The sequence below is a fragment of the Gnatocerus cornutus genome, chromosome 1, assembly GCF_029298725.1.
Source record: "Gnatocerus cornutus isolate USDA-ARS CGAHR chromosome 1, icGnaCorn1.1, whole genome shotgun sequence".
In the NCBI taxonomy this organism is placed as follows: domain Eukaryota; kingdom Metazoa; phylum Arthropoda; class Insecta; order Coleoptera; family Tenebrionidae; genus Gnatocerus; species Gnatocerus cornutus.
In genome coordinates, this window is record NC_142233.1 from 15,930,822 (window position 1) to 15,955,160 (window position 24,339).

At 36.6% G+C, this 24,339-nt stretch overlaps 2 protein-coding genes across 8 annotated transcripts in view; one reads left to right on the forward strand and one right to left on the reverse strand.

The window, feature by feature from the left end:
* The window catches only part of da (transcription factor daughterless), a 38,951-nt gene extending 27,775 nt beyond the window's left edge, over positions 1-11,176 (forward strand). For 3 of the 7 annotated variants that reach the window (XM_088050148.1, XM_088050153.1, XM_088050154.1), the window contains 8 exons: positions 1,126-1,194; positions 3,939-4,131; positions 4,183-4,300; positions 4,407-4,505; positions 4,880-4,978; positions 5,154-5,299; positions 5,354-5,475; positions 11,085-11,176. In XM_088050148.1, the coding sequence (XP_087906274.1) occupies positions 1,126-1,194; positions 3,939-4,131; positions 4,183-4,300; positions 4,407-4,505; positions 4,880-4,978; positions 5,154-5,299; positions 5,354-5,475; positions 11,085-11,129 (891 nt within the window). In that variant the 3' untranslated portion in view covers positions 11,130-11,176. The remainder of the gene's footprint in view (positions 1-1,125; positions 1,195-3,938; positions 4,132-4,182; positions 4,301-4,406; positions 4,506-4,879; positions 4,979-5,153; positions 5,300-5,353; positions 5,476-11,084) is intronic. The other 4 variants (XM_088050149.1, XM_088050151.1, XM_088050152.1 and 1 more) reach the window with 4 other exon arrangements.
* A 3,462-nt stretch (positions 11,177-14,638) lies between these two features.
* Amt (Ammonium transporter) lies at positions 14,639-20,931 on the reverse strand. The gene is made up of 5 exons (XM_088041191.1): positions 20,336-20,931; positions 15,924-16,113; positions 15,671-15,877; positions 15,050-15,228; positions 14,639-14,988 (listed from the first exon to the last, which is right to left on the reverse strand). Exons 1-5 carry the CDS (start codon positions 20,921-20,923, stop codon positions 14,689-14,691), a joined length of 1,464 nt encoding a protein of 487 aa, XP_087897317.1. The 5' UTR covers positions 20,924-20,931; the 3' UTR covers positions 14,639-14,688.
* Positions 20,932-24,339: the final 3,408 nt, after the last annotated feature.

The window sequence follows — 24,339 nt, forward strand, 5'->3', positions numbered from 1 at the left end:
TCGTTATATTTGTAAAATGAAACTATAAATTAAGTAAATAACCCTGTAAAATCGTTTAATTGCATTTATTTTATTGTATAAATAAAGCTTTTAGAAAAAAATTAAATAAAAATTTTTGAAATTAATTTTTTTTTCAATTAATTTAAACAAATAGAAAAAATTCGGCCCACTCTCGAATATGCGGGAATGATCGCAGAATTAATTGAAATTTTTGGATAAAATAAAATAAAAAATGGCGAACTTCGAGAAAATAACGGTTTTTCTCAAAAATAAAGAAAATTTCATTGATTTTATCATCTTAAATTTTTGAATTTTTTTTCTGAAAGGTACATTTTAAAACAAAAATTTTGTAAAAAAAATGTCCCAATATGTTAATTTTTGAAAAAGTTATAGCTAAGTGAAAATACAAGGTGTTTATAAATGTTTCTAGCATCAAGGGTGGCTCTGGAATTCCTGCCATGCACCATTTTGCCGCTTTGTTTTTATAGTGAATATGACTATGTTTAACTACATTTAAAACGTCACTCACATCAACGACGTTTCAGTTACGGTTTTGTGTCCAAGTCTTTGATTTTCAAACCAGTTTTTGTTTCAAAATTAACTTTATTTATAATTGAGGTTACCTTCAAATGTCAGTTGAAAAATCTAAACCCACATTTGTAATGAGCGGCAAACTTCTTTGGACATTTCATAGCCACTCTTGATGCTAGAAACATTTATAAACACCTTGTATAAAAGCCAATTTTTGGAAAAATTATAACTTTTTTTGGGTTGAGAAGAGAAATTTGAAAAAATTCTGAGAACTGTTATTCATAGGGTAGAAAAAAATGAAAAACTTTCAGCCAAATCCAAAAGGGTCGGGGTCAAAAGTGGCACCTTTGATTTTTCGCCCTGTATGTAGGAACCTGCCCCGTCTTATTTGGACCGTTTCCGCAATCTAACTAAATTTCCGCACTTTTGAGCATTGAATGCGTTTGACTGCTTTTAGAAATTTGGCGAGTTTGTGGAAAAAAGAGCGTGCGCTACACGCGTCTAGCGCGCCCTCTTTCACAATGAAATTACAGTAGTTTTGTTTTTTCGTTGTTTTGTGTTTGCATGGTGTTTTTTTTTTGTTTTTGTGTGAAGCCTCCTGCCCCTGAAGCGCAACGTTTAGACGATGCAATAGGCTTCTTACGTGATCACGCGGAGGTGAATGTAAGTGGATTTTTTTTTTCGTAGTTGGTAGTTTTTTAGTTGGCATGATTTAACACGGAACGAGTGGTTGGACGTACGGCGAGCGATAGCGGAGGAAATGCGACAATTCTGGCGATAAACTGATTGAGCGGTTTAATCGAATTAATTGGGGCGCGTGGAAATTTACAGGATTGGAAGGAGCTGAGCGGTGTTGTGGCACGTTGGCAGCACTGCTGATGGGTACAGAGACGTGCAGTGCTGCCAACACAGCGTCTCGATGTTTCTGCTCTTCTCCTAGAGTTGACACATAGATGGCGCCACATTAAGTCAAATTTTGAGGGAAATTTGAAAAGGTGTTTTTTCCTCAAAATTCTGCAATTTTGACATTTGAAGTTCAAAACTTGACACAGAGATGGTGCCACTTTTAGGTCAAATTCACGGGAAATTTGAAATGCTGTCATTTCCTTAAAATCGTGCAAATTTTGGAGTTCAAGACTTCTTAAAATCCGGTCGTTTTTGACATATTAGAAGTTCAAGATCTCACCTAAAGATGGCGTCACTTTTTAAGTCAAATTATACGGGAGATTTGAAAAGTATAACTTTTTTTTTAAATCCTGTCATTTTTGACATTTGAAGTTTAGACCCGACCCAATATGACGCTACTTTTGTCGAATTTTAAGGGAAAATTGGCCTTAAAATTCTGCCATTTTGACATATTTGAAATTCAAGATCCTGAGATGTTTTCACTTTTAAGTAAAATTTTGCTGGAAATTGAAAAAGCAACCCGATTTCTTTAAAACTGCTGTGTTTGACATATTTGAAGTTTAAGACTGGACACAGAGATGGTGCCACTTTTTAATTCAAATTTTGCGGGAAATTTGAAAAGTAGCCTTAAAATCTTGTCATTTTTGAGATATTTGAAGTTCAAGACTTGTCCCAAAGATGGCGCAACTTTTTAAGTCAAATTTTGCGGGAAATTAAAAAAAAACTTTTTTCTTGAAGTGAAACAATTTTTGGCATTTTCGAAATTAAAGACTTGATGCTGTGTCTGCTTCTTAGTCAAATTTTGCGGGAAATTTAAAACGGATCTTTATTTTGTCTTAAAGTTCAGTGGTTTTTAACATATTTTATGTTCAAGACTCCAACCTAGAGATGACGCCACTTTTAAGTCAATATTTGCGGGAAATTTTAATAACAACCTGTTTTTTTCTTAAAAAATCTGTCATTTTTGACATATTAGTAGTTTAAAATTTGACTCAAAGATGACGTAATTTTTTTTTTGTCAAATCTAGCTGGAAATTAGAAAAGTTAAGTCAAATTTTGCTGGAAATTTGAAGAATAATCTGGTTTTTTTCTTAAAAATTCTGCCATTTTGGAAGTTCAAAACCTGATTTAAAATGGCGTCATTTTTTTTAGTCAAATGTAGCGGGAAATATGAAAAGTTGCTTTAAAATTTTGCAATTTTTGAGTAATTTGAAGTTCAAGATCTCGCCCAGAGATGGCGCCAGTGAAATTTTGCGGGAAATTTGAAAAATAATCTGTTTTTTTCTTCAAAATTCTGCCATTTTGATACATTTTGGAACTTTCAAACCTTATTTAAAATGATGTCACTTTTTTCAGTCAAATGTAGCGGGAAATATAAAAAGTTGCTTTAAAATTTTGCAATTTTTGAGTAATTTGAAGTTCAAGACCTGACTCAAAGATGGCGTTATTTTTTTTTAGTCAAATTTAGCGGGAAATTTGTAGGTTACTTCAAATTTTGTAATTTTTGAGAAATTTGAAGTTTGACTTAACACAGAGATGGTGCCACTTTTAAGTCACATTTTGAGGGAAATTTAATAAGTAACTTGTTTTTCCTTAAAATCTCGTTATTTTTGATATATTTGAATTTAAAAACTTGGGTGAGAGATGGCGCCACAGCCAAATTTGAGGAAAATTTGAAAAAGAACTTGTTTTTTTTACCTTAAACTTCCGTTATTTTTAACATACATATTTGAATTTTAAGACCTGGCCTGGGGATGCCGCCACTTTTAAGTCAAATTTTGCGGGAAATTAAAAAAAATTACTTTTTTGACATGTATTTGAATTTGACAACTTGGCTCAAAAGATGGCGCCAAACTCAAATTTGCGGGAAATTTGAAAAGTAACCTGTTTTTGTTGAAAATTCTGCCATTTTGACGTATATGAAGTTCAAGATCTGACTCAAAGATGGCGTCACTTTTTTTTTCAAATTTAACGGGAAATTTGAAAAGTTGATATCAAATTTTGCTTTTTTTGAGAAATTTGAACCAAGTTCAAGACTTGACACCGAGGTGGTGCCACTTTTAAGTCAAATTTTGCGGGAAATTTGAAAATTAACCTGTTTTTTCTTGAAAATTTTGCCAGATTTGACATATATGAAGTTCAAGATCTGACTCAAAGATGGCGTCATTTTTTTTTGTCAAATTTAACGGGAAATTTGGAAAGTTGATATCAAATTTAAGACTTGATACAGAGATGGCGCCACTTTTAAGTCAAATTTTGCGGGAAATTTGAAAATTAACTTTTTTTTCTTAAACATTTTGCCATTTTTGATATTTTGGAAGTTTAAGATCGACTCAAAGATGGGGTCACTTTTTTAGTCAAATTTTGCGGGAAATTTAAAAGTAGCTTAAATTTTGACCTTACCAAACAACAACAACCGTCCGAGCCAGACTTGTGGCGTTGCCCCGTTTGCAAGCTCGCGTCCAACGGCGCATTTCCGTCTCTACAAGCTCTCTTTGCAGGGAACACGAATGGAAGAAAGACTGGACGACGCGATCAACGTCTTACGTAACCACGCAGAACCTCAAATTACCTTAGGGCAGCTTCCTCCAAACCTGACACAACACCAGATGACGACACTGGGCTACACGGCGGCGGCGACGGAGCCGCACATACCGGACACGGTGAAAGTAGAAAGAACGACATACAACACAAGTACTACCCACCCCTATTCTCACACCCCCTTCTAATCGGTTTTGTTGGCAGAAAAACGCAAAGAACCACCAGACAGTGACACGAAACCGTCGAGTTCAGTAGAGACTGTAGTGCAACCAAATTCAACCAGCGGTCCTTCGGCGAAGACGACGAAGAGGTCGAGGAGATAGTAAGTAGTCTGCGGGTTGAGGTGGTCGAAAATCCTCCCCTCACTTAGGGGAGGATTTTCGACGAAGACGCGTCGCATTGACGTGATTCTTCACTTTTTCCATTAGTAGCTGTTTAAGTAACGGAGATGAAGATGAAATTGATGATCCAAGCAACAAGGCCGTACGCGAGAGAGAGCGTAGGCAGGCCAACAATGTGAGGGAACGGTATGTAAAACAGGCACACGACGTTTTCTTAACACTGACCCTCGTTTATCCTTCCTTCCAACTAAAAGAAGAGCCGTTTTGATCGGACGGCGACTTCTTCAACGTCGCTCCTCCACAAAATCTAATTTCCAAGGCCCACATTCAGAAAAACAAATGTTACGTCAGGATGTGACGTAACATTCGTGGTTAAGAATTCGGCCGTAGCATGTGTAGTTGTTTTGTGGTTTTTATTTGATTATTTGTTGTTTTACAGAAACACTATGAATATGGGCCTTGATATACAGTGTGTCTGAAATAATCAGATGTGGTTATCAATTTCATTCTTCTTATTAGTCTTTTAATTCCTCCAGATATCTTAAGTAAGCGTTTAACAGTTGTTCCAGCGCTGATGAGACAGAGGACGGTGAATTAGATCCTGATATTAAAGCACAAAGGGAGAAAGAGAGGAGGCAAGCCAATAACGCCAGGGAAAGGTGTGAATCAAGCTTTACTTTGTTCCTAAACGAGTGTATTTAGGCCTATATTCATTCACTGTGTTTCCTTAACTATACAGCGTCCCAACGGTCTGTGGACGGACGCTACCACTCCATCCACAGACTTCCGGGACACCCCATAGTATAACTTGTCTCATCATGTTTGTTACCACAGAATACGGATTCGTGATATAAACGAAGCTTTAAAAGAACTCGGGCGGATGTGCATGGCGCACCTAAAGACAGACAAACCTCAGACGAAACTCGGTATTTTAAATATGGCTGTTGAAGTTATCATGACTTTGGAGCAGCAAGTGCGAGGTGAGTCAATCGTGACTACAAATCTGTTTGTTTTTTAACCGTTTTTATCTGTAGAGAGGAATCTGAACCCTAAAGCGGCCTGTCTAAAACGGAGGGAGGAAGAAAAGGCAGAAGACGGCCCCAAATTAGGACCGGGCCCCCACCATATGCTGACACAACACTATCCGACTTTACCGGTAAGTAGGCACAGAACGTGACACTTGATCAGGGCGGCTGTGTCATGAATGTTCAAGCAAAGACGTCGGTTTTCCGCGGCACACCTGATCAAACGTTCTATTCTTTCAGTCCTTACAAAAGAGTTTCTAGACAATGAAAACGAAAGAATTCTGTTTAACGATGGCATTTGTTCTTTTAGATTCTTCTAGATCCTTCTAGATAATCATCGAAGGCGTCTAGCTCCATTGGTATCTTTTCATCTCAAAACTTCATTTGACCGAAACCTTCCAGCTTGAAAATCTTAAGTTTAGGGAAGGAATGCAAGCATGGGGAACTTTAAACTTGCATTTCTTTCGTTGTGTTTTTATTTAGTGCATATTGGTAGTCGTGATTGGAAAAGAAGCGTCTAGGAGGCTTGGCGGTAGTTTGACATGTTGGCAGCACTGCTATCTGCCGGTTTTGACACTCAAAATTCAGTTTCTGCTGTTGGCAACGGGGGGATTCGTATCAATATTGAGGCGGCGTTAAAATGTCGTTTTTCTCATCACACGATTTTGACAATTTTTGAATGTCAATTAAATTTCGCATCTTGGCAGCACTGCTATCTGCCGGTTTTGAGAAGCGAAAAGTTCAATTTCTGCTATTGGCAATTGTCAATTTAAAATTGGGGAATTCTTGTCAATATTAAGGCGGCGTTGAAATGTCGTTTCTTTCTTCACACGATTTTAACAATTTTCGAATTTCAATTAAATTTGGCGGTAGTTTGACATGTTGGCAGCACTGCTATCGGTCGGTTTTCACACGCAAAATTCAATTTTTGCTGTTGGCAATTGTCAATTTAAAATGGGGAGTTTTATCAATATCAAGAAGGCGTTGAAATGCTGTTTCTTACATTACACGATTTTGACAATTTTCGAATTTCAATTAAATTTGGCGGTAGTTTGACATGTTGGCAGCACTGCTATCTGTTGGTTTTCACACGCAAAATTCAATTTCTGCTATTGGCAATTGTCAATTTAAAATTGGGGGATTTTTGTCAATATTAAGGCGGCGTTGAAATGTCGTTTCTTACTTCACACAATTTTAACAATTTTCGAATTTTAATTAAATTTGGCGGTAGTTTGACATGTTGGCAGCACTGCTACCTGCCGGTGTTGAGACGCGAAAAGTTCAATTTCTGCTATTGGCAATTGTCAATTTAAAATTGGGGGATTTTTGTCAATATTAAGGCGGCGTTGAAATGTCGTTTCTTACTTCACACGATTTTGACAATTTTCGAATTTAAATTAAATTTGGCGGTAGTTTGACATGTTGGCAGCACTGCTATCTGTCGGTTTTCACACGCAAAATTCAATTTTTGCTGTTGGCAGTTGTCAATTTAAAATGGGGAGTTTTATCAATATCAAGAAGGCGTTGAAATGCTGTTTCTTACATTACACGATTTTGACAATTTTCTAATTTCAATTAAATTTGGCGGTAGTTTGACATGTTGGCAGCACTGCTATCTGTTGGTTTTCACACGCAAAATTCAATTTCTGCTATTGGCAATTGTCAATTTAAAATTGGGGGATTTTTGTCAATATTAAGGCGGCGTTGAAATGTCGTTTCTTACTTCACACAATTTTAACAATTTTCGAATTTTAATTAAATTTGGCGGTAGTTTGACATGTTGGCAGCACTGCTACCTGCCGGTGTTGAGACGCGAAAAGTTCAATTTCTGCTATTGGCAATTGTCAATTTAAAATTGGGGGATTTTTGTCAATATTAAGGCGGCGTTGAAATGTCGTTTCTTACTTCACACGATTTTGACAATTTTCGAATTTAAATTAAATTTGGCGGTAGTTTGACATGTTGGCAGCACTGCTATCTTGGTTTTCACACGCAAAATTCAATTTCTGCTATTGGCAATTGTCAATTTAAAATTGGGGGATTCCTGTCAATATTAAGGCGGCGTTGAAATGTCGTTTCTTACTTCACACAATTTTAACAATTTTCGAATTTCAATTAAATATGGCGTTATTTTGACATGTTGGCAGTACTGCTAGCTGCCGGTTTTGACACGCAAAATTCAGTTTCTGCTGTTGGCAATTGTCAATTTAAAATGGGGAGTTTTATCAATATCAAGAAGGCGTTGAAATGCTGTTTCTTACATTACACGATTTTGACAATTTTCTAATTTCAATTAAATTTGGCGGTAGTTTGACATGTTGGCAGCACTGCTATCGGTCGGTTTTCACACGCAAAATTCAATTTTTGCTGTTGGCAATTGTCAATTTAAAATGGGGAGTTTTATCAATATCAAGAAGGCGTTGAAATGCTGTTTCTTACATTACACGATTTTGACAATTTTCGAATTTCAATTAAATTTGGCGGTAGTTTGACATGTTGGCAGCACTGCTATCGGTCGGTTTTCACACGCAAAATTCAATTTTTGCTGTTGGCAATTGTCAATTTAAAATGGGGAGTTTTATCAATATCAAGAAGGCGTTGAAATGCTGTTTCTTACATTACACGATTTTGACAATTTTCGAATTTCAATTAAATTTGGCGGTAGTTTGACATGTTGGCAGCACTGCTATCTGTTGGTTTTCACACGCAAAATTCAATTTCTGCTATTGGCAATTGTCAATTTAAAATTGGGGGATTCCTGTCAATATTAAGGCGGCGTTGAAATGTCGTTTCTTACTTCACACAATTTTAACAATTTTCGAATTTCAATTAAATATGGCGTTATTTTGACATGCTGGCAGTACTGCTAGCTGCCGGTTTTGACACGCAAAATTCAGTTTCTGCTGTTGGCAATTGTCAATTTAAAATGGGGAGTTTTATCAATATCAAGAAGGCGTTGAAATGCTGTTTCTTACATTACACGATTTTGACAATTTTCTAATTTCAATTAAATTTGGCGGTAGTTTGACATGTTGGCAGCACTGCTATCTGTTGGTTTTCACACGCAAAATTCAATTTCTGCTATTGGCAATTGTCAATTTAAAATTGGGGGATTCCTGTCAATATTAAGGCGGCGTTGAAATGTCGTTTCTTACTTCACACAATTTTAACAATTTTCGAATTTCAATTAAATATGGCGTTATTTTGACATGTTGGCAGTACTGCTAGCTGCCGGTTTTGACACGCAAAATTCAGTTTCTGCTGTTGGCAATTGTCAATTTAAAATGGGGAGTTTTATCAATATCAAGAAGGCGTTGAAATGCTGTTTCTTACATTACACGATTTTGACAATTTTCTAATTTCAATTAAATTTGGCGGTAGTTTGACATGTTGGCAGCACTGCTATCGGTCGGTTTTCACACGCAAAATTCAATTTTTGCTGTTGGCAATTGTCAATTTAAAATGGGGAGTTTTATCAATATCAAGAAGGCGTTGAAATGCTGTTTCTTACATTACACGATTTTGACAATTTTCGAATTTCAATTAAATTTGGCGGTAGTTTGACATGTTGGCAGCACTGCTATCGGTCGGTTTTCACACGCAAAATTCAATTTTTGCTGTTGGCAATTGTCAATTTAAAATGGGGAGTTTTATCAATATCAAGAAGGCGTTGAAATGCTGTTTCTTACATTACACGATTTTGACAATTTTCGAATTTCAATTAAATTTGGCGGTAGTTTGACATGTTGGCAGCACTGCTATCTGTTGGTTTTCACACGCAAAATTCAATTTCTGCTATTGGCAATTGTCAATTTAAAATTGGGGGATTCCTGTCAATATTAAGGCGGCGTTGAAATGTCGTTTCTTACTTCACACAATTTTAACAATTTTCGAATTTCAATTAAATATGGCGTTATTTTGACATGCTGGCAGTACTGCTAGCTGCCGGTTTTGACACGCAAAATTCAGTTTCTGCTGTTGGCAATTGTCAATTTAAAATGGGGAGTTTTATCAATATCAAGAAGGCGTTGAAATGCTGTTTCTTACATTACACGATTTTGACAATTTTCTAATTTCAATTAAATTTGGCGGTAGTTTGACATGTTGGCAGCACTGCTATCTGTTGGTTTTCACACGCAAAATTCAATTTCTGCTATTGGCAATTGTCAATTTAAAATTGGGGGATTCCTGTCAATATTAAGGCGGCGTTGAAATGTCGTTTCTTACTTCACACGATTTTGACAATTTTCGAATTTCAATTAAATTTATCGGTAGTTTGACACGTTGGCACCACTGCTATCGGTCGGTTTTCACACGCAAAATTCAATTTTTGCTGTTGGCAATTGTCAATTTAAAATGGGGAGTTTTATCAATATCAAGAAGGCGTTGAAATGCTGTTTCTTACATTACACGATTTTGACAATTTTCGAATTTCAATTAAATTTGGCGGTAGTTTGACATGTTGGCAGTACTGCTATCTGTCGGTTTTCACACGCAAAATTCAGTTTCTGCTGTTAGCAATGGGGGGGATTCTTATCAATTTTAAGGCGGCGTTGAACTCTCGTTTCTTACATCACACGATTTTGACAATTTTCGAATGTCAATTAAATTTGGCGGTAGTTTGACATGTTGGCAGCACTGCTATCTGCCGGTTTTGAGAAGCGAAAAGTTCAATTTCTGCTAATGGCAATTGTCAATTTAAAATTGAGGGATTTTTGTCTATATTAAGGCGGCGTTGAAATGTCGTTTCTTACTTCACACAATTTTAACAATTTTCGAATTTCAATTAAATTTGGCGTTATTTTGACATGTTGGCAGCACTGCTATGTGTCGGTTTTCACACGCAAAATTCGGTTTCTGCTGTTGGCAATTGTCAATTTAAAACGGGGAAATTCTTATCAATATTAAGGCGGCGTTGAACTGTCGTTTTTTTACATCACAGGATTTTGACAGTTTTCGAATTTCAATTAAATTTGGCGTTATTTTGACATGTTGGCAGCACTGCTAGCTGCCGGTTTTGACACGCAAAATTCAGTTTCTGCTGTTGGCAATTGTCAATTTAAAATGGGGATTTTTATCAATATCAAGGCGGCGTTGAACTGTCGTTTTTTTACATCACACGATTTTGACAATTTTCAAATTTCAATTAAATTTGGCGGTAGTTTGACATGTTGGCAGCACTGCTATCTGTCGGTTTTCACACGCAAAATTCAATTTTTGCTGTTGGCAATTGTCAATTTAAAATGGGGATTTTTATCAATATCAAGGCGGCGTTGAAATGCTGTTTCTTACATCACACGATTTTGACAATTTTTGAATTTCAATTAAATTTGGCGGTAGTTTGACATGTTGGCAGCACTGCTGTCTGCCGGTTTTGACGCGCAAAATTCAATTTGCGGCGTTGAAATGCCGTTTCTTACGTCACACCATTTTGACAATTTTCGAATGTCAATTGAATTTGACAGTTATTTGGAGCCAGTACGAGACCCCCGTTGATTCTACGCTCCTGTGCCGTCAAATGGATTTTCGAATCACAGCAGGCTTGATAAATTAACAGCAGAGCTACCAACACGACGCAAATTGCAGAGCCTCCTTTGACGCCGTGTGTGCATTGTCTCTTTCTCTCCCATGCCTTTCCAATTTTCGCTGTGTTGGTAGCTCTGGGTCGAGTATGATGGCAGAGTTACCAACTGTGACGCAACAAAGGGTTAATTTTGGTGATTTTTGTATTTTGTTGTAGGGTGCTCCTGCCAATTTGCCTCACAACCCAGGCCAGCCCCAATAGCAGTGCTAATAAGGCGGGTCTGCCAGCTGTACATAACTTTTCGTACAAACGGCTTTCATCATTTGTTCATGAAACATACAAATTATATTTTTTTAAGAATGTTCTGTAGTGATACCTTAGCATATTTTCATGATTTTCACATAGAATTTTCACAAGAGAGTTTTGATGACAGTTTTTTACAAATCTCGACGCACGAGCGGAGTGTATTTATTTACGTTTTATTTATTGTTAAGTCGTGAAAAGAACAATTTTACGTGCCAAACGTACAATACTCCTACTGTAGAATCACATACGTATTTTGATCTCTCTCTATGCCATGATTTTCTTTGTGACAAAATTGTGCCATTTGGAACGGTTGTCGTTCCGTGATGTGGAACGACGGCGGTTCGAACGTACTCCGATCGTGCGTCGATTTCGAACGTGCGCCAGTATTTCGAAAATTATGACTTTAGAGAATTTTGCGAGGGGTCGGACAACCGGTAAAAATCACAGCTGTATATAAGTGTTCATTAGAGTGTGACCGGTGACTTCTTGAGTATTTTCATATGCAATATTTAATTTATGTATTACAAAAGGGAGGCGTTACCGGCCCTGTCTTAAAACGTGTATGCCATTGAAAATGAACATAACTTAAGATATTACTTATTTAATATTAAACGCTCTGTTTATCCAACTGAACTATTTTTATATCTTATATATTTTATTTTGAGCAGTAGATTTTTTTAATTATTCTACTAAACTTAGTGCAACGTTTAAATTTAGTTTGGTGTTCAAACTATAACCAGATGCAAAAATTTGTTCATTATTTTAATTTTAAGTTTTATGTAATATTTAACTATAATTTTATTAGGTGTATTTTATTTTAAGATTTCTCTTTTAGCTTTTTAGTGAATCTTTATTTATATTGTTTTTATTGTTAAAATGACAGAGTTCAGTCGATCGTGTATATTGTTGCAATCCTGGATTTAGTGATTTTGAAAAATTTTCGCAATACCATAATGGCATAGTATATCTTCATTCCACTGGCAGCCATTTTGTACTATTTTTTATTAGGCAGCAAATGGAAGACATTCACGGCAGCCGTGCAGTAACACAATCAATTTCGGCTCAATTTTGAATATTGGTGCAACTACCTTGTTTTTATTATTATTTTTAATATTTTGTGAAGCGAATCTTGACGGTCACATGCTTGTCTACGCAAAATTCGTACATTGTTTAGACGTTTGATAAATATATTTTTTTAGTTCGTAGACAACGTGTCATTTTTGAGATTTGGCTCTTAAATCGGATTAGACGATTGTAAAGCTTACTTGACATGTATAAACGTTTAAAGCGGATGTGTTTTTAAGTATATAAAAGTATATATGAATAAAATACTGCGTGATGAAAAAGTTAAGTTAAGATATACAGTTAGACTACGGTATAAAATGAATATCAATGTAATATACAATACGTACATAATATACTATGTGCCATTTTTCATAACAAATTATTTTACTCCAACCTCGCCAACTTGTTTTCGCAGCCTTCCTACTCACTTTCCTCAAACACATTGATCTTTTAAAATTGCAATGACATTGACAGTTCACGATAGAGTAGCAGGCCATGGAATTATTTTGACAATAAAACGTATGCCGTTTCTTGATTGGTATGGAATAGGTCGAGATTAAGTATTTTAATTAAAAACCTGCCAAAACCAACAAGCGAAGTGTATAAATTCTCAAAAACTATACGAAACTTCTGATATCGCTTATTTTTTCGAGGAAACTTGAGTTTTTATTCATCAATGTATGCAGAATTTTCTGTAGACTCCAAATCTGGAAATTAAATTCAGATTCGACAACAAATAACTGAGTTATGACCGATCAAAGTTTCGGAAAGTTGATTTTCATTTTCCTCATTTTTCCCAATTTTCAAAGTTAAATATCTCGGAAACTGTTAGAGATATTGAGATGCGGTTTGCGCCATCGTTTTTCTCGGCTCATTTTACGTTAGAAAAAGTGCTTAAAAGCCCAAAATTCGATAGTCGATTTTTCGCGAAAAAAAATTGCGACTGAAACGATGAAAATTTTTCATTTTTTTTAATTTTTGGCCATAACTTGCAAACTATTTGTCCTATAGATCTCAAATTTGGCCAGTAGATAGATTTTGAGCTCCTCTTTCGACTGATGTATAATTCAAAGCTAGCAAACGTCGTTTTCATTTTGAAAACATTGATTGAAAATCACTCTAAAATGATGTTTTCAAAACAGTTTTTGGCCAATACCTCGTTTATTTATTAAGCAAACTCAACAAATTTGGGTCTCATTTTACGCAGAATTTCACGCTGAATCCAAAAATATGATAATTTTTTAAAATTTGTCAATAAATAACCGAGTTATGGCCGTTTGAAATTTTGGGTTGTCGCCAGAGGGTCAAATTTTCGAAGGTTCGAAACAATTCATGCTCGATATCTCGGAAACTATTCCAGATATTGGAATGCGGTTTGCGGCATCGTTTTTCTCGCGATTTTTTACATAAGAAATCGTTTTTAGATTTTCCAATAGTCGAAATTTGCAAATTTTTGCGAAAATTCATGATTAAAACTATACCAATTTTCTCATATCGATATCTCGCTTATTTTTTAGAGTAAACTTGAGTTATTACACATCAGTGTATGCAGAATTTTCCGTAGATTCCAAATCTTGCATTTAAATTCAGATTCGACAACAAATAACTGAATTATGGCCGATCAAAGTTTCGGAAAGTTGATTTTCATTTTTCCTCATTTTTTCTAATTTTTAAAGATAAATATCTCGGAAACTATTTGAGATATTGAGATGTGGTTTGTGCCATTCTTTTTCTCGGCTCATTTTACATTAGAAAATGTTATCACAAGCCTAAAATTCGATAGTCGATTTTTCGAGAAAAAAAAATCCGACTCAAACGATGAAAATTTTTCAATTTTTTTATTTTTAACCATAACTCGTAAACTATTTGTCCGATCGATCTCAAATTTGGCCAGTAGATAGATTTCGAGCTCCTTTTTCGACTGATGTATAATTCAAAGCTATCAAACGTCGTTTTCATTTTGAAAACATTGATTGAAAATCACCCCAAAATGACGTCTTCAAAACAGTTTTTGGCCAATGCCTCGTTTATTTATTAAGCAAACTCAACAAATCTGGGCTCATTTGACGCAGAATGTCACGCTGAATCTGAAAACATGAGATTTTTTGAATTTTCGTCGAGAATAAACTGAGTTATGGCCGTTTGAATTTTTGGGTTGTCGCTAGAGGACCAAATTTTTGAAGGTTCAAAACAATTCGTGCTCGATATTTCGGAAACTGTTTCAGATATTGAGATGCGGTTTGCTCCATCGTTTTTCTCGCGATTTTTTATATAAGAAATAGTTCTTTAATTTTTCTACAGTCGAAATTTGCAAATTTTTTTTTCAAAAATTTTGTGGCAAACTGAATAAATTCTAAATTACCTAAATACAGCAACAAATGCGAGAATTCAAACGAAAATCAATGTAATAATTTAATATTCTACGTGCAAATTCTTACAACAAATCATTTTACTCCGACCACGCCAACTTGGGCGTACTCGCGCGTTCTTCCTTTGTTTTCGGCGCCTCCCCCGACTTCTTCCTCACTTTCCTCGGGAACAAATTCCGCGCCACGTTGATCCCCAAGTTCCTGTTCTTAGTAATGTCCCTCAGGATCTTGGAGAACTTGTACCTCTTGCGCCTCGACAAGTTCTTCACCACGTTCAAGTTCTTCTCGTGCATGGGATTCATTCCCACGTTATCCAAATTCAGGACGTTATTAGAATCCAGGACCGGGCCCAGCGTGGACATGGCCCGGGACACACCGACCTGGAACGATCAAAAGTGACAGTTACGCCACCTATCGTGCGAGTGGAGTATTAACAGTTACATTCCTGTGTTTGACCATGTGCTCGGTCAAGTCGGCGCCGAGGAGCTCGACGTGGACCTCCATGCGGATGGTGACGAACTTATTGATGGTCCAGAGGAGGATGATGGAGGTGCCGATGCCCCAGGCGGCCAGGCAGAGGCAGGCGAGGCTTTGGATGCCCAGGAGATACCAGCCGCCGCCTGCAAATGCGATTTGTAGCACTAGTGCGGTAATGAGAGTATTTAGGGATATTTTAGTACACCAGAGCTCATTACTATTGGTCCACTCATTAAAAAGTTAAGTTGGCAGCAGCCCCTAGCAGTTTTTATCGGTAACAATTGGCAGTAAGAGTGTTTGACCTTGACGCAACTGTCCTAATCGTCCTGGTCAACATTGGCAAAACTTGTTAAATCTCGATTAAAAACTTCCTGTAGCACCAAATGTTTAATTAGTTATTTATTAAAACACTCAACTTTGACAACGTGATAACCTCAAAAATCGCTACATTCAATTTTCCCCTAATTTTGTCCCTAAAGATTTGAAAGCCTGATTTACACCCAAAAATTTTAAAAAATTTACACAGGAGAGTGGACTGATAGCAATGAACTGGACTTTAGACAGGAGTACCAACTTGACCTGTACCTTTGAATAGCCCACGCCTGCCATTGGTGGTCTCTAGGGGAATTGGATCGTCGGCGAACAACCCCACGGCCAAAACCCCCCAGATTCCCCCAATTCCATGGACCGCGCTGGCCCCCACAGGGTCGTCAATTCCTAACTTGTCGAAAAGGGGCATGAAAGCGCACGCTAGTAAAGCCCCCAAGCTCCCAATGAGCAAAGCCTCCCATGCTGGAACAACAGTGTTACCACCACGTGGAAAAACAGGCGTGCCAACCTTGGTATAGAAAACACCCTGCGGTGACGGCCACCAGCGACCCCAAGATCCCGTTGATGATGTCAATAGCATCGATTTTTCCTTTTAGTTTGACAATGGAGAAGATAATGCTGCTGGTGCCGCCTCCAAACGAAGACATCATCGTCATGACGGCGGCCCTGGCGGCGTAGTGCCACTTAGCCCCACTCAACTACAACAAATAAGCCATAATTTTGTGCTAATTTGTGCTGGAATTTTTAAATTCTCTGCTCTTTTCGATTTCGAGTTATTTCAAAAAACATACAGAAAATAGAAGGCAACCTAAAATACAGATTCTAAATTCTAAATAATATTTTCACATTAAACTAAAGTTTCTAGCATCAAGGGTGGCTATGAATTGTCAATGAAATTTGCCGCTCATTATAAATGTGAGTTTAGATTTTTCAAATGACATTTGAAGTTAACCTCAATCAAGTAGCAAAGAAGTTTAAAAAAAACTGTTCTAGTTGTGGTTTAGAAGCTAAAAATTATAAACTTAAACACAAAACCGTAACAGAAACGTCGTTGACATAAGTAACATTATAAATACTTTTTCGGCGATCATTTGTTTTTGGGTACTATTAATCCATGATTTGTGGTCTGAAATCATGCATTAAAGTGGGCTATTAATGAATGATTTAATGTGTTTATTAAAGGCAACCAATTTACATGGCATTATCAATAGTTTTCTAGATAGTTATATGCACTATGAAAATAAAACGGCAAAATAGTGCATGACAGGAATTCCAGAGCCACCCTTCATTTGTTTCTGAGGATTAAAACCGGATTTAGACAATCGCCAAATATTTACAAATAGAGTACAATCCGATAATTTGTACATAAATTAAATATTAATTACGAAAAGATTTGGCCAATCTATTTATTATTATCGAGGGCCAAAAAATACCTAATACTTTAGCTATTTTCTGATCCGTGATGCTCAAACTCGACGCTTTTTCGAATTTGTGTTTTAGTATATTTCAAAAACAAGGAAAGCACAGAAATTGGAATTTTTTGGAGCAAACTTGGGTTAGTTAGTCTCATTTTATGCAGAATTTCACGCAGATTCCAAAACTAGGTTTAAAATCCCGGTACATCAAAAAATAGCCAAGTTATGACTGTTTAAATTTTAGAAATGTATACAAAAGATAAAATGAACTGCTTTACGCCATCCTCTTTCTCGCGTTTTTTTACATAAGAATCTAACAAGCGAAGTGTCTAAATTCTATAATTGTTACAAAAATCTGAAGAGTTTGTTTGTGAAACACTGAAATTGCGCTTGTTCACTGACAGTTTTTACATTTTTTGCATGTTGGTAGCAGTGTTATCGATCCACTTTGACGTTTCAAACATGCAATAACATTGACAGTTTGGTGCAGTGCGATCATTTCAAAATTACGATAGAGCGTAGGCCAGGGAATTATTTTGACAGTAAAACGTATGTCGTTCTTTGATTGCTATAGATTGGCCCAAAATGGACTATTTTATTTACAAACTTGTCAAAACAAACAAGTGAAGTGTGTAATTGCGATAAAAACGCAAGAATTTGAGCAAAGGCACACAGAACTGACAGCTATTTGACGTTTGACACATTTTAACCTGGCGCATCCACCATTTTTGACTCGCCAGCTTCAGTTATATCTTAGCAAACGTGTGTCTGAACTTGACTTGACTTTTTAAACGTCAAATGATAACAGATATTACGACATATGTTCAGAAGAACAGCCAACTGCTACCTTTGGATTTAATTTGTCCTAATCTAATTCGGTCGATATCTCACTTATTTTTGGAGCAAACTTGTGTTATTTTGTCTCAGTTTACGCAGAATTTTATCCAGATGCCAAAAATAAGTTTCAAATTGACGTACGGCAAAAAATAATCGAGTTATGGCCGTTTAAAGTTTTGGATACTTGATTTTCAGTTTTTCAAATGTTAAAAGCTGGATATCTTCGAAACGACAAAAGATAAATAGAAATGCTTTGCCCAATCGTCTTTCTCGCGTCATTTCACATAAAAATCTAACCAGCGAAGTGTGTAAATTCTATAATTGATGCAAAAATCGGCAGAATTTGTCTGTGAAACACTGAAATTGCGCTTGTTCATTGACAGTTTTTACATTTTTTGCATGTTGGTAGAAGTGTTATCTACCCACTTTGACGTTTCAAACATGCAATAACATTGACAGTTTGGTACAGAACGATCATTTCCAAATTGTGATAGAGCAGTAGGGCATGGAATTATTTTGACAGTAAAACGTATGTCGTTTCTTGATTGTTATAGATTGGCTCCAAATTGACTATTTTAATTACAAACTTGTCAAAACAAACAGGTGAAATTTGTAATTGCAGCAAAAACGCAAGAATTTGGACAAAAACACACAAATTGACAGAACTGACAGCTATTTGACGTTTGACACATTGTAACCCGGCGCATCCACCATTTTTGACTCGCCAGCTTCAGTTATTAGTTCTCTAATCACTTTGACAACGTGTGTCTGAACTTGACGTGACTTTTTGTCAAAAATTGTCAAATAATGGCAGATATTAAGACATACGTTCAGAAGAACAGCCAACTGCCACCTTTGAATTTAATTTGTCCTAATCTAATTCGGTCGATATCTCACTTATTTTTGAAGCAAATTTGCGTTGTTTTGTCTCATTTTTTGTAGAATTTTACGCACATTTCAAAAATAAGTTTCAAATTGACGTTGTGCCTTCGTCTTTCTTGCGTCTGATGCAAAAATCGGAAGAATATGTTTATGAAACACTAAAATGGCGCTTGTACACTGATAGTTTCTACATTTTTTGCAGGTTGGTAGCAGTGTTATCTATCCTCTTTGACGTTTCAAGCATCAATAACATTGACAGTTTGGTACAGAGCGCTCATTTCCAAATTGCGATAGAGCAGTAGGCCATGGAATTATTTTGACAGTAAAACGTATGTCGTTTCTTGATTGGCATAGATTGGGTCTAAATTGACTATTTTAATTACAAACTTGTCGAAACAAACAAGCGAAGTGTGTAATTGCGGTAAAAACGCAAGAATTTGGGTCAAGACACACAAATTGACAGAACTGACAGCTATTTGACGTTTGACACATTGTAACCCGGCGCATCCACCATTTTGACTCGCCAGTTTCAGTTATTAGTTATCTAATGACCTTGACAACGTGTGTCTGAACTTGACGTGACTTTTTGACAAAAATTGTCAAATAATGACAGATATTAAGACATACGTTCAGAAGAACAGCCACCTGCTACCTTTGGATTTAATTTGTCCTAATCTAATTCGGTCGATATCTCACTTATTTTTAGAGCAAACTTGTGTTATTTTGTCTCAGTTTACGCAGAATTTTACGCAGATTCCAAAAATTAACTTCAAATTGACGTACGGCAAAAAATAATCGAGTCATGGCCGTTTAAAGGTTTGGATACTTGATTTTTAGTTTTTCAAATGTTTAAAGCCCGATATCTTGGAAAGTACAAAAGATAAAATAAACTGCTTTGCGCCATCGTCTTTCTCGCGTTTTTTACGTAAGAATCTAACAAGCGAAGTGTCTAAATTCTATAATTGATACAAAAATCGTCAAAATTTGTTTGTGAAACACTAAAATTGCGCTTGTACAATGGCAGTTTTTACATTTTTTGCATGTTGGTAGCAGTGTTATCTACCCACGACGTTTCAAACGGGCAATAACATTGACAGTTTGGTACAGAGCGATCATTTCCAAATTGTGATAGAGCAGTAGGCCATGGAATTATTTTGACAGTAAAACGTATGTCGTTTCTTGATTGCCATAGATTTGCCCAAATTGACTATTTTAATTACAAACTTGTCAAAACAAACATGGAGAAGTGCGTAATTGCAGTAAAGCCACATAAATTGACAGAACTGACAGCTATATGACGTTTGACACATTTTAACCTGGCGCATCCACCATTTTTGACTCGCCAGCTTCAGTTATTAGCAAACGTGTGTCTGAACTTGATTTGACTTTTTCAACGTCAAATAATGACATATTAAGGAGCAAACTTGCGTTATTTTGTCTCATTTTAAGCGGAATTTCACGCAGATTCCAAAAATGAGTTTCAAATCGCCAAATATTTACAAATAGAGTACAATTCCGATAATTTGTACATAAATTAAATATTAATTAAGAAAAGATGTGGCCAATCTATGTATTAGTATTATCGAGGGCCAAAAAATACCTAATACTTTAGCTATGATGCTCAAACTCGACGCTTTTTCAAATTTGCGATTTAGTATATTTCAAAAACAAGAAGAGCACAGAATTTAAAAATTGCAGTACAAATTAGCACAGAATTAGCACAAAATTATGGCATGTTTGAAATTTGTTTGCGATGTTTGATGCCCAAACTTGGACTCTGACTTACCCCATAGGTGCTCCCGGAGTTGAACGCCAGCCACCCCCACCACAGAACGAACAACCCCATGACCGCATTGACGGGGTTTCCCAGAGGCAGCGACTGGATGCCGTTGTCGTAGCGCCCTAATCTGGGCCCCAACATGAGCGCGCTGGCCAGAGCCGAGCTGCCGCCGATGAGATGGACCGCCCCGGAGCCCGCGATGTCCACCGCCCCCAGTTTCTTGAGGAAGCCGTGCTCGCCCCACATCCACCCGGCGGGGATGCAGTAGATCGCCGTGTTGAGGAAACTGAAGATGCAGTACGCCTTGAAGTTGCAGCGCTCCGCCATGGCCCCACTGACGATGGTGGTGGCGGTCGTGGCGAAGCTCAACTGGAAGATGAACGCGGCGTAGATCGCCCCTTTTAGGGGGTCTTTGAGGCTCGGATCGGTGAAGAAGTCGCCGAAGGCGATGAAGCCGTTGTCGAGGGGGCTGCGGCCGAAAGACAGCGCGAAGCCGAAGATCCAATAAGTCAGACCGCCGAGGACGATGTCCACGACGTTCTTCATCATTATGTTGACTTCGTTTTTGATGGAGACGCAGCCGGATTCTAGCATTCCGAACCCTGGGAATTTACGTGATGAGAGCGGAAAGGTGGCTATTTTCGCGCGAGACAAAATTACCTGTCTGCATGGTGAAGATCATAAAAGAACTCGTTATAATCCAGTTGGTGTCATCAGGGTCGATGTTGTAGAGCTGGGGGATCGGCTCGGAAAAATTTCTACCATCCACCCTCGCAGCCATTCTGAGGCGGAGTGAAAGTATAATTGGAAAAGAACGTTCGGTAAACATTTGAATATTTGAAAGGGATTCTATTTTATTCATTAAAGGAGACCTTCACCTGTTCTTGTAATAGTTTAAAAGGATTTTGATGTCATTTAATGGCGTTTCTTGTGACTGCTTTTGACACGCACAGGCTCATCGAGGGTAAACAAGTAGGAAATGAAATGTTTTTAGTTAGATGAGCACGATAAGGCTGTACAACAGTGGAAATGTTTGAAATAAACAGTTTATGATTATATGTTTTTTTAGTTCTTGTTTCTTTGGTGCGCAATTAGCTACTAACCACCCTAGTCGCGTAATATACTGTCTGGGGTACAAAAGACGATCGTCCTGTCAATGTCATTTGTCAAAATTCCATTGCGTTTTAAACTTTTATTTACAACTAATTTTATGTCAAAGTCAATAAATGTCAAATTCTACAGAGTTAATGATACCAATTTTAACATTTTTGCACGTTGGTATAGCCGCATTTAAATTTGGCGCCTACAAAAAAATTCTGCTGGAAAAATGGTTCTTTAATTGCTACAGATTGGCCCTAGATTGAAATTTTATTAAAAACATTCTAATTTCGTCTTTTCATACTACCAGTAAAGAGAACACTTTTTTTTATCAAATATACAGGGTGTTTCAAAAAGATTTTCCTCTATATAGTCGCCTATGATTTTCCGTACAAATTAAAAAAAGCCGCTTTACAATTATAATGATTGGAACGATAGTTACATAACCTCACAATAATAAACTGGATCGCTGAAGAGACAAAACCGACTCAACTTCTGCGTAATTTTGGTGTTTGTTGCTTAAATTCTTTCCTTATTGGTGATTATGACGTTTGACAAGTGTCTAGTCCAAAGTGACAGAATTAGTTCAAACACAATACAATACGAGCGGCACAAAAGGAATTGCATTCCAAAAGTAACTAGATAAAAATCATTTTGAAACACAGTTTACCTTTGGATTTATTTTTTGTCCACATCTAACTCGGTCGATATTTCGCTTATTTTTGGAGCAAACTTGCGTTGTTTGGTCTCATTTTACGCAGAATTTTACGCAGTTTCCAAAAATGAGTTTAAAATCGATGTACGACACAAAATAACCGAGTTATGGCCGTTTAAAATTTTGGAATTTTGATTTTCAGTTTTTTAAATGTTTAAAGCCCGATATCTTCGAAACTACAAAAGATAAGTAGAAATGATTCGCGTCATCGTCTTTCTCGCGTCTTTTTACATAAGAATCCGGTCTTATTTCAATTTTGAAAAATTTGAAAAAAATTACTATTTCGACCAAGGTTATAGTATATCCGGTGAGAGATTGGGAGATTTCGACAGTTGACATATAGGTTGGCAGCAAATTATGCTACAAAATACACTAAAAACACTAAATTCCTACGCGAAATAGGGTTGTCAGTAACTGCGGTTATTTTGTAATTTTAAATTTCGCGCGTATGGAATACTTTTTATTGCGTAGACTTAGTGACTTTTCTGTCATTCAAACTCTCACTGTATGAACTATAGCACTTTTGGATTTAATTTATCCAAATCTAATTCGGTCGATATCTCCCTCATTTTTGGAGCAAACTTGCATTATTTGGTCTCATTTTGTGCAGAATTTCACACAGATTCCAAAACTAGGTTTAAAATTGACGTATGACAAAAACTAACCGACTTATGGTCGTTTAAAATTTTGAATATTTGATTTTCAGTTTTTTAAATATTTAAAGGTTGGTATCTTCAAAACTACAAAAGATAAATAAAAATGCTTTGTGCCTTCGTCTTTCTTGCGTCTTTTTACATAAGAATCTAACAAGCGAAGTGTCTAAATTCTATAACTGATGCAAAAATCGGAAGAATTTGTTTATGAAACACTAAAATGGCGCTTGTACACTGATAGTTTCTACATTTTTTGCAGGTTGGTAGCAGTGTTATCTATCCCCTTGACGTTTCAAGCATCAATAACATTGACAGTTTGGTACAGAGCGCTCATTTCCAAATTGCGATAGAGCAGTAGGCCATGGAATTATTTTGACAGTAAAACGTATGTCGTTTCTTGATTGGCATAGATTGGGTCCACATTGACTATTTTAATTACAAACTTGTCGAAACAAACAAGCGAAGTGTGTAATTGCGGTAAAAACGCAAGAATTTGGGTCAAGACACAAATTGACAGAACTGACAGCTATTTGACACATTGTAACCCGGCGCATCCACCATTTTGACTCGCCAGCTTCAGTTATTAGTTATCTAATCACCTTGACAACGTGTGTCTGAACTTGACGTGACTTTTTGTCAAAAATTGTCAAATAATGACAGATATTAAGACATACGTTCAGAAGAACAGCCACCTGCTATCTCACTTATTTTTGGAGCAAACTTGCGTTATTTTGTCTCATTTTACGCAGAATTTTACGAAGATTCCAAAAATACGTTTCAAATTGACGTACGGCAAAAAATAATCGAGTTATGGCCGTTTAAAATTTTGGATACTTGATTTTCAGTTTTTCAAATGTTGAAAGCTCGATATCTTCCAAACTACAAAAGATAAATAAAAATGCTATGTGCCATCGTCTTTCCCGCGTCTTTTTACATAAGAATCTAGCAAGCCAAGTGTCTAAATTCTATAATTGATGCAAAAATCGGCAGAATTTGTTTGTGAAACACTAAAATTGCGCTTGTGAAATGACAGTTTTTCCATTTTTTGCTTGTTGGTAGCATTGTCATCTATCCACTTTGACGTTTCAAAAATGCAGTAACATTGACAGTTTGGTACAGAGCCATCATTTCTAAATTACGATAAATCAGTAGGCCTTGGAATTATTTTGACAGTAAAACGTATGTCGTTTCTTGATTGCTATAGATTGGCTCCAAATTGACTATTTTAATTACGAACGTGTCGAAACAAACAAAGAAAGGTGTGTAATTTCGGTAAAACTACACAAATTGACAGAACTGACAGCTATATGACGTTTGACACATTGTAACCCGGCGCATCCACCATTTCTGACTCGCCAACTTCGATTATTAGTTATCTAGTCACGTTGCAAACGTGTGTCTGTACTTGACTTGACTTTTTAAACGTCAAATGATGACAGAAGGACAGTCAACTGGATGAAGAAATAAGACAGTTGGTATTATAAAAATACGTGTTACTTTATTAGTAAAATATTTACATAAATATTCAGAGACTAACATTTACA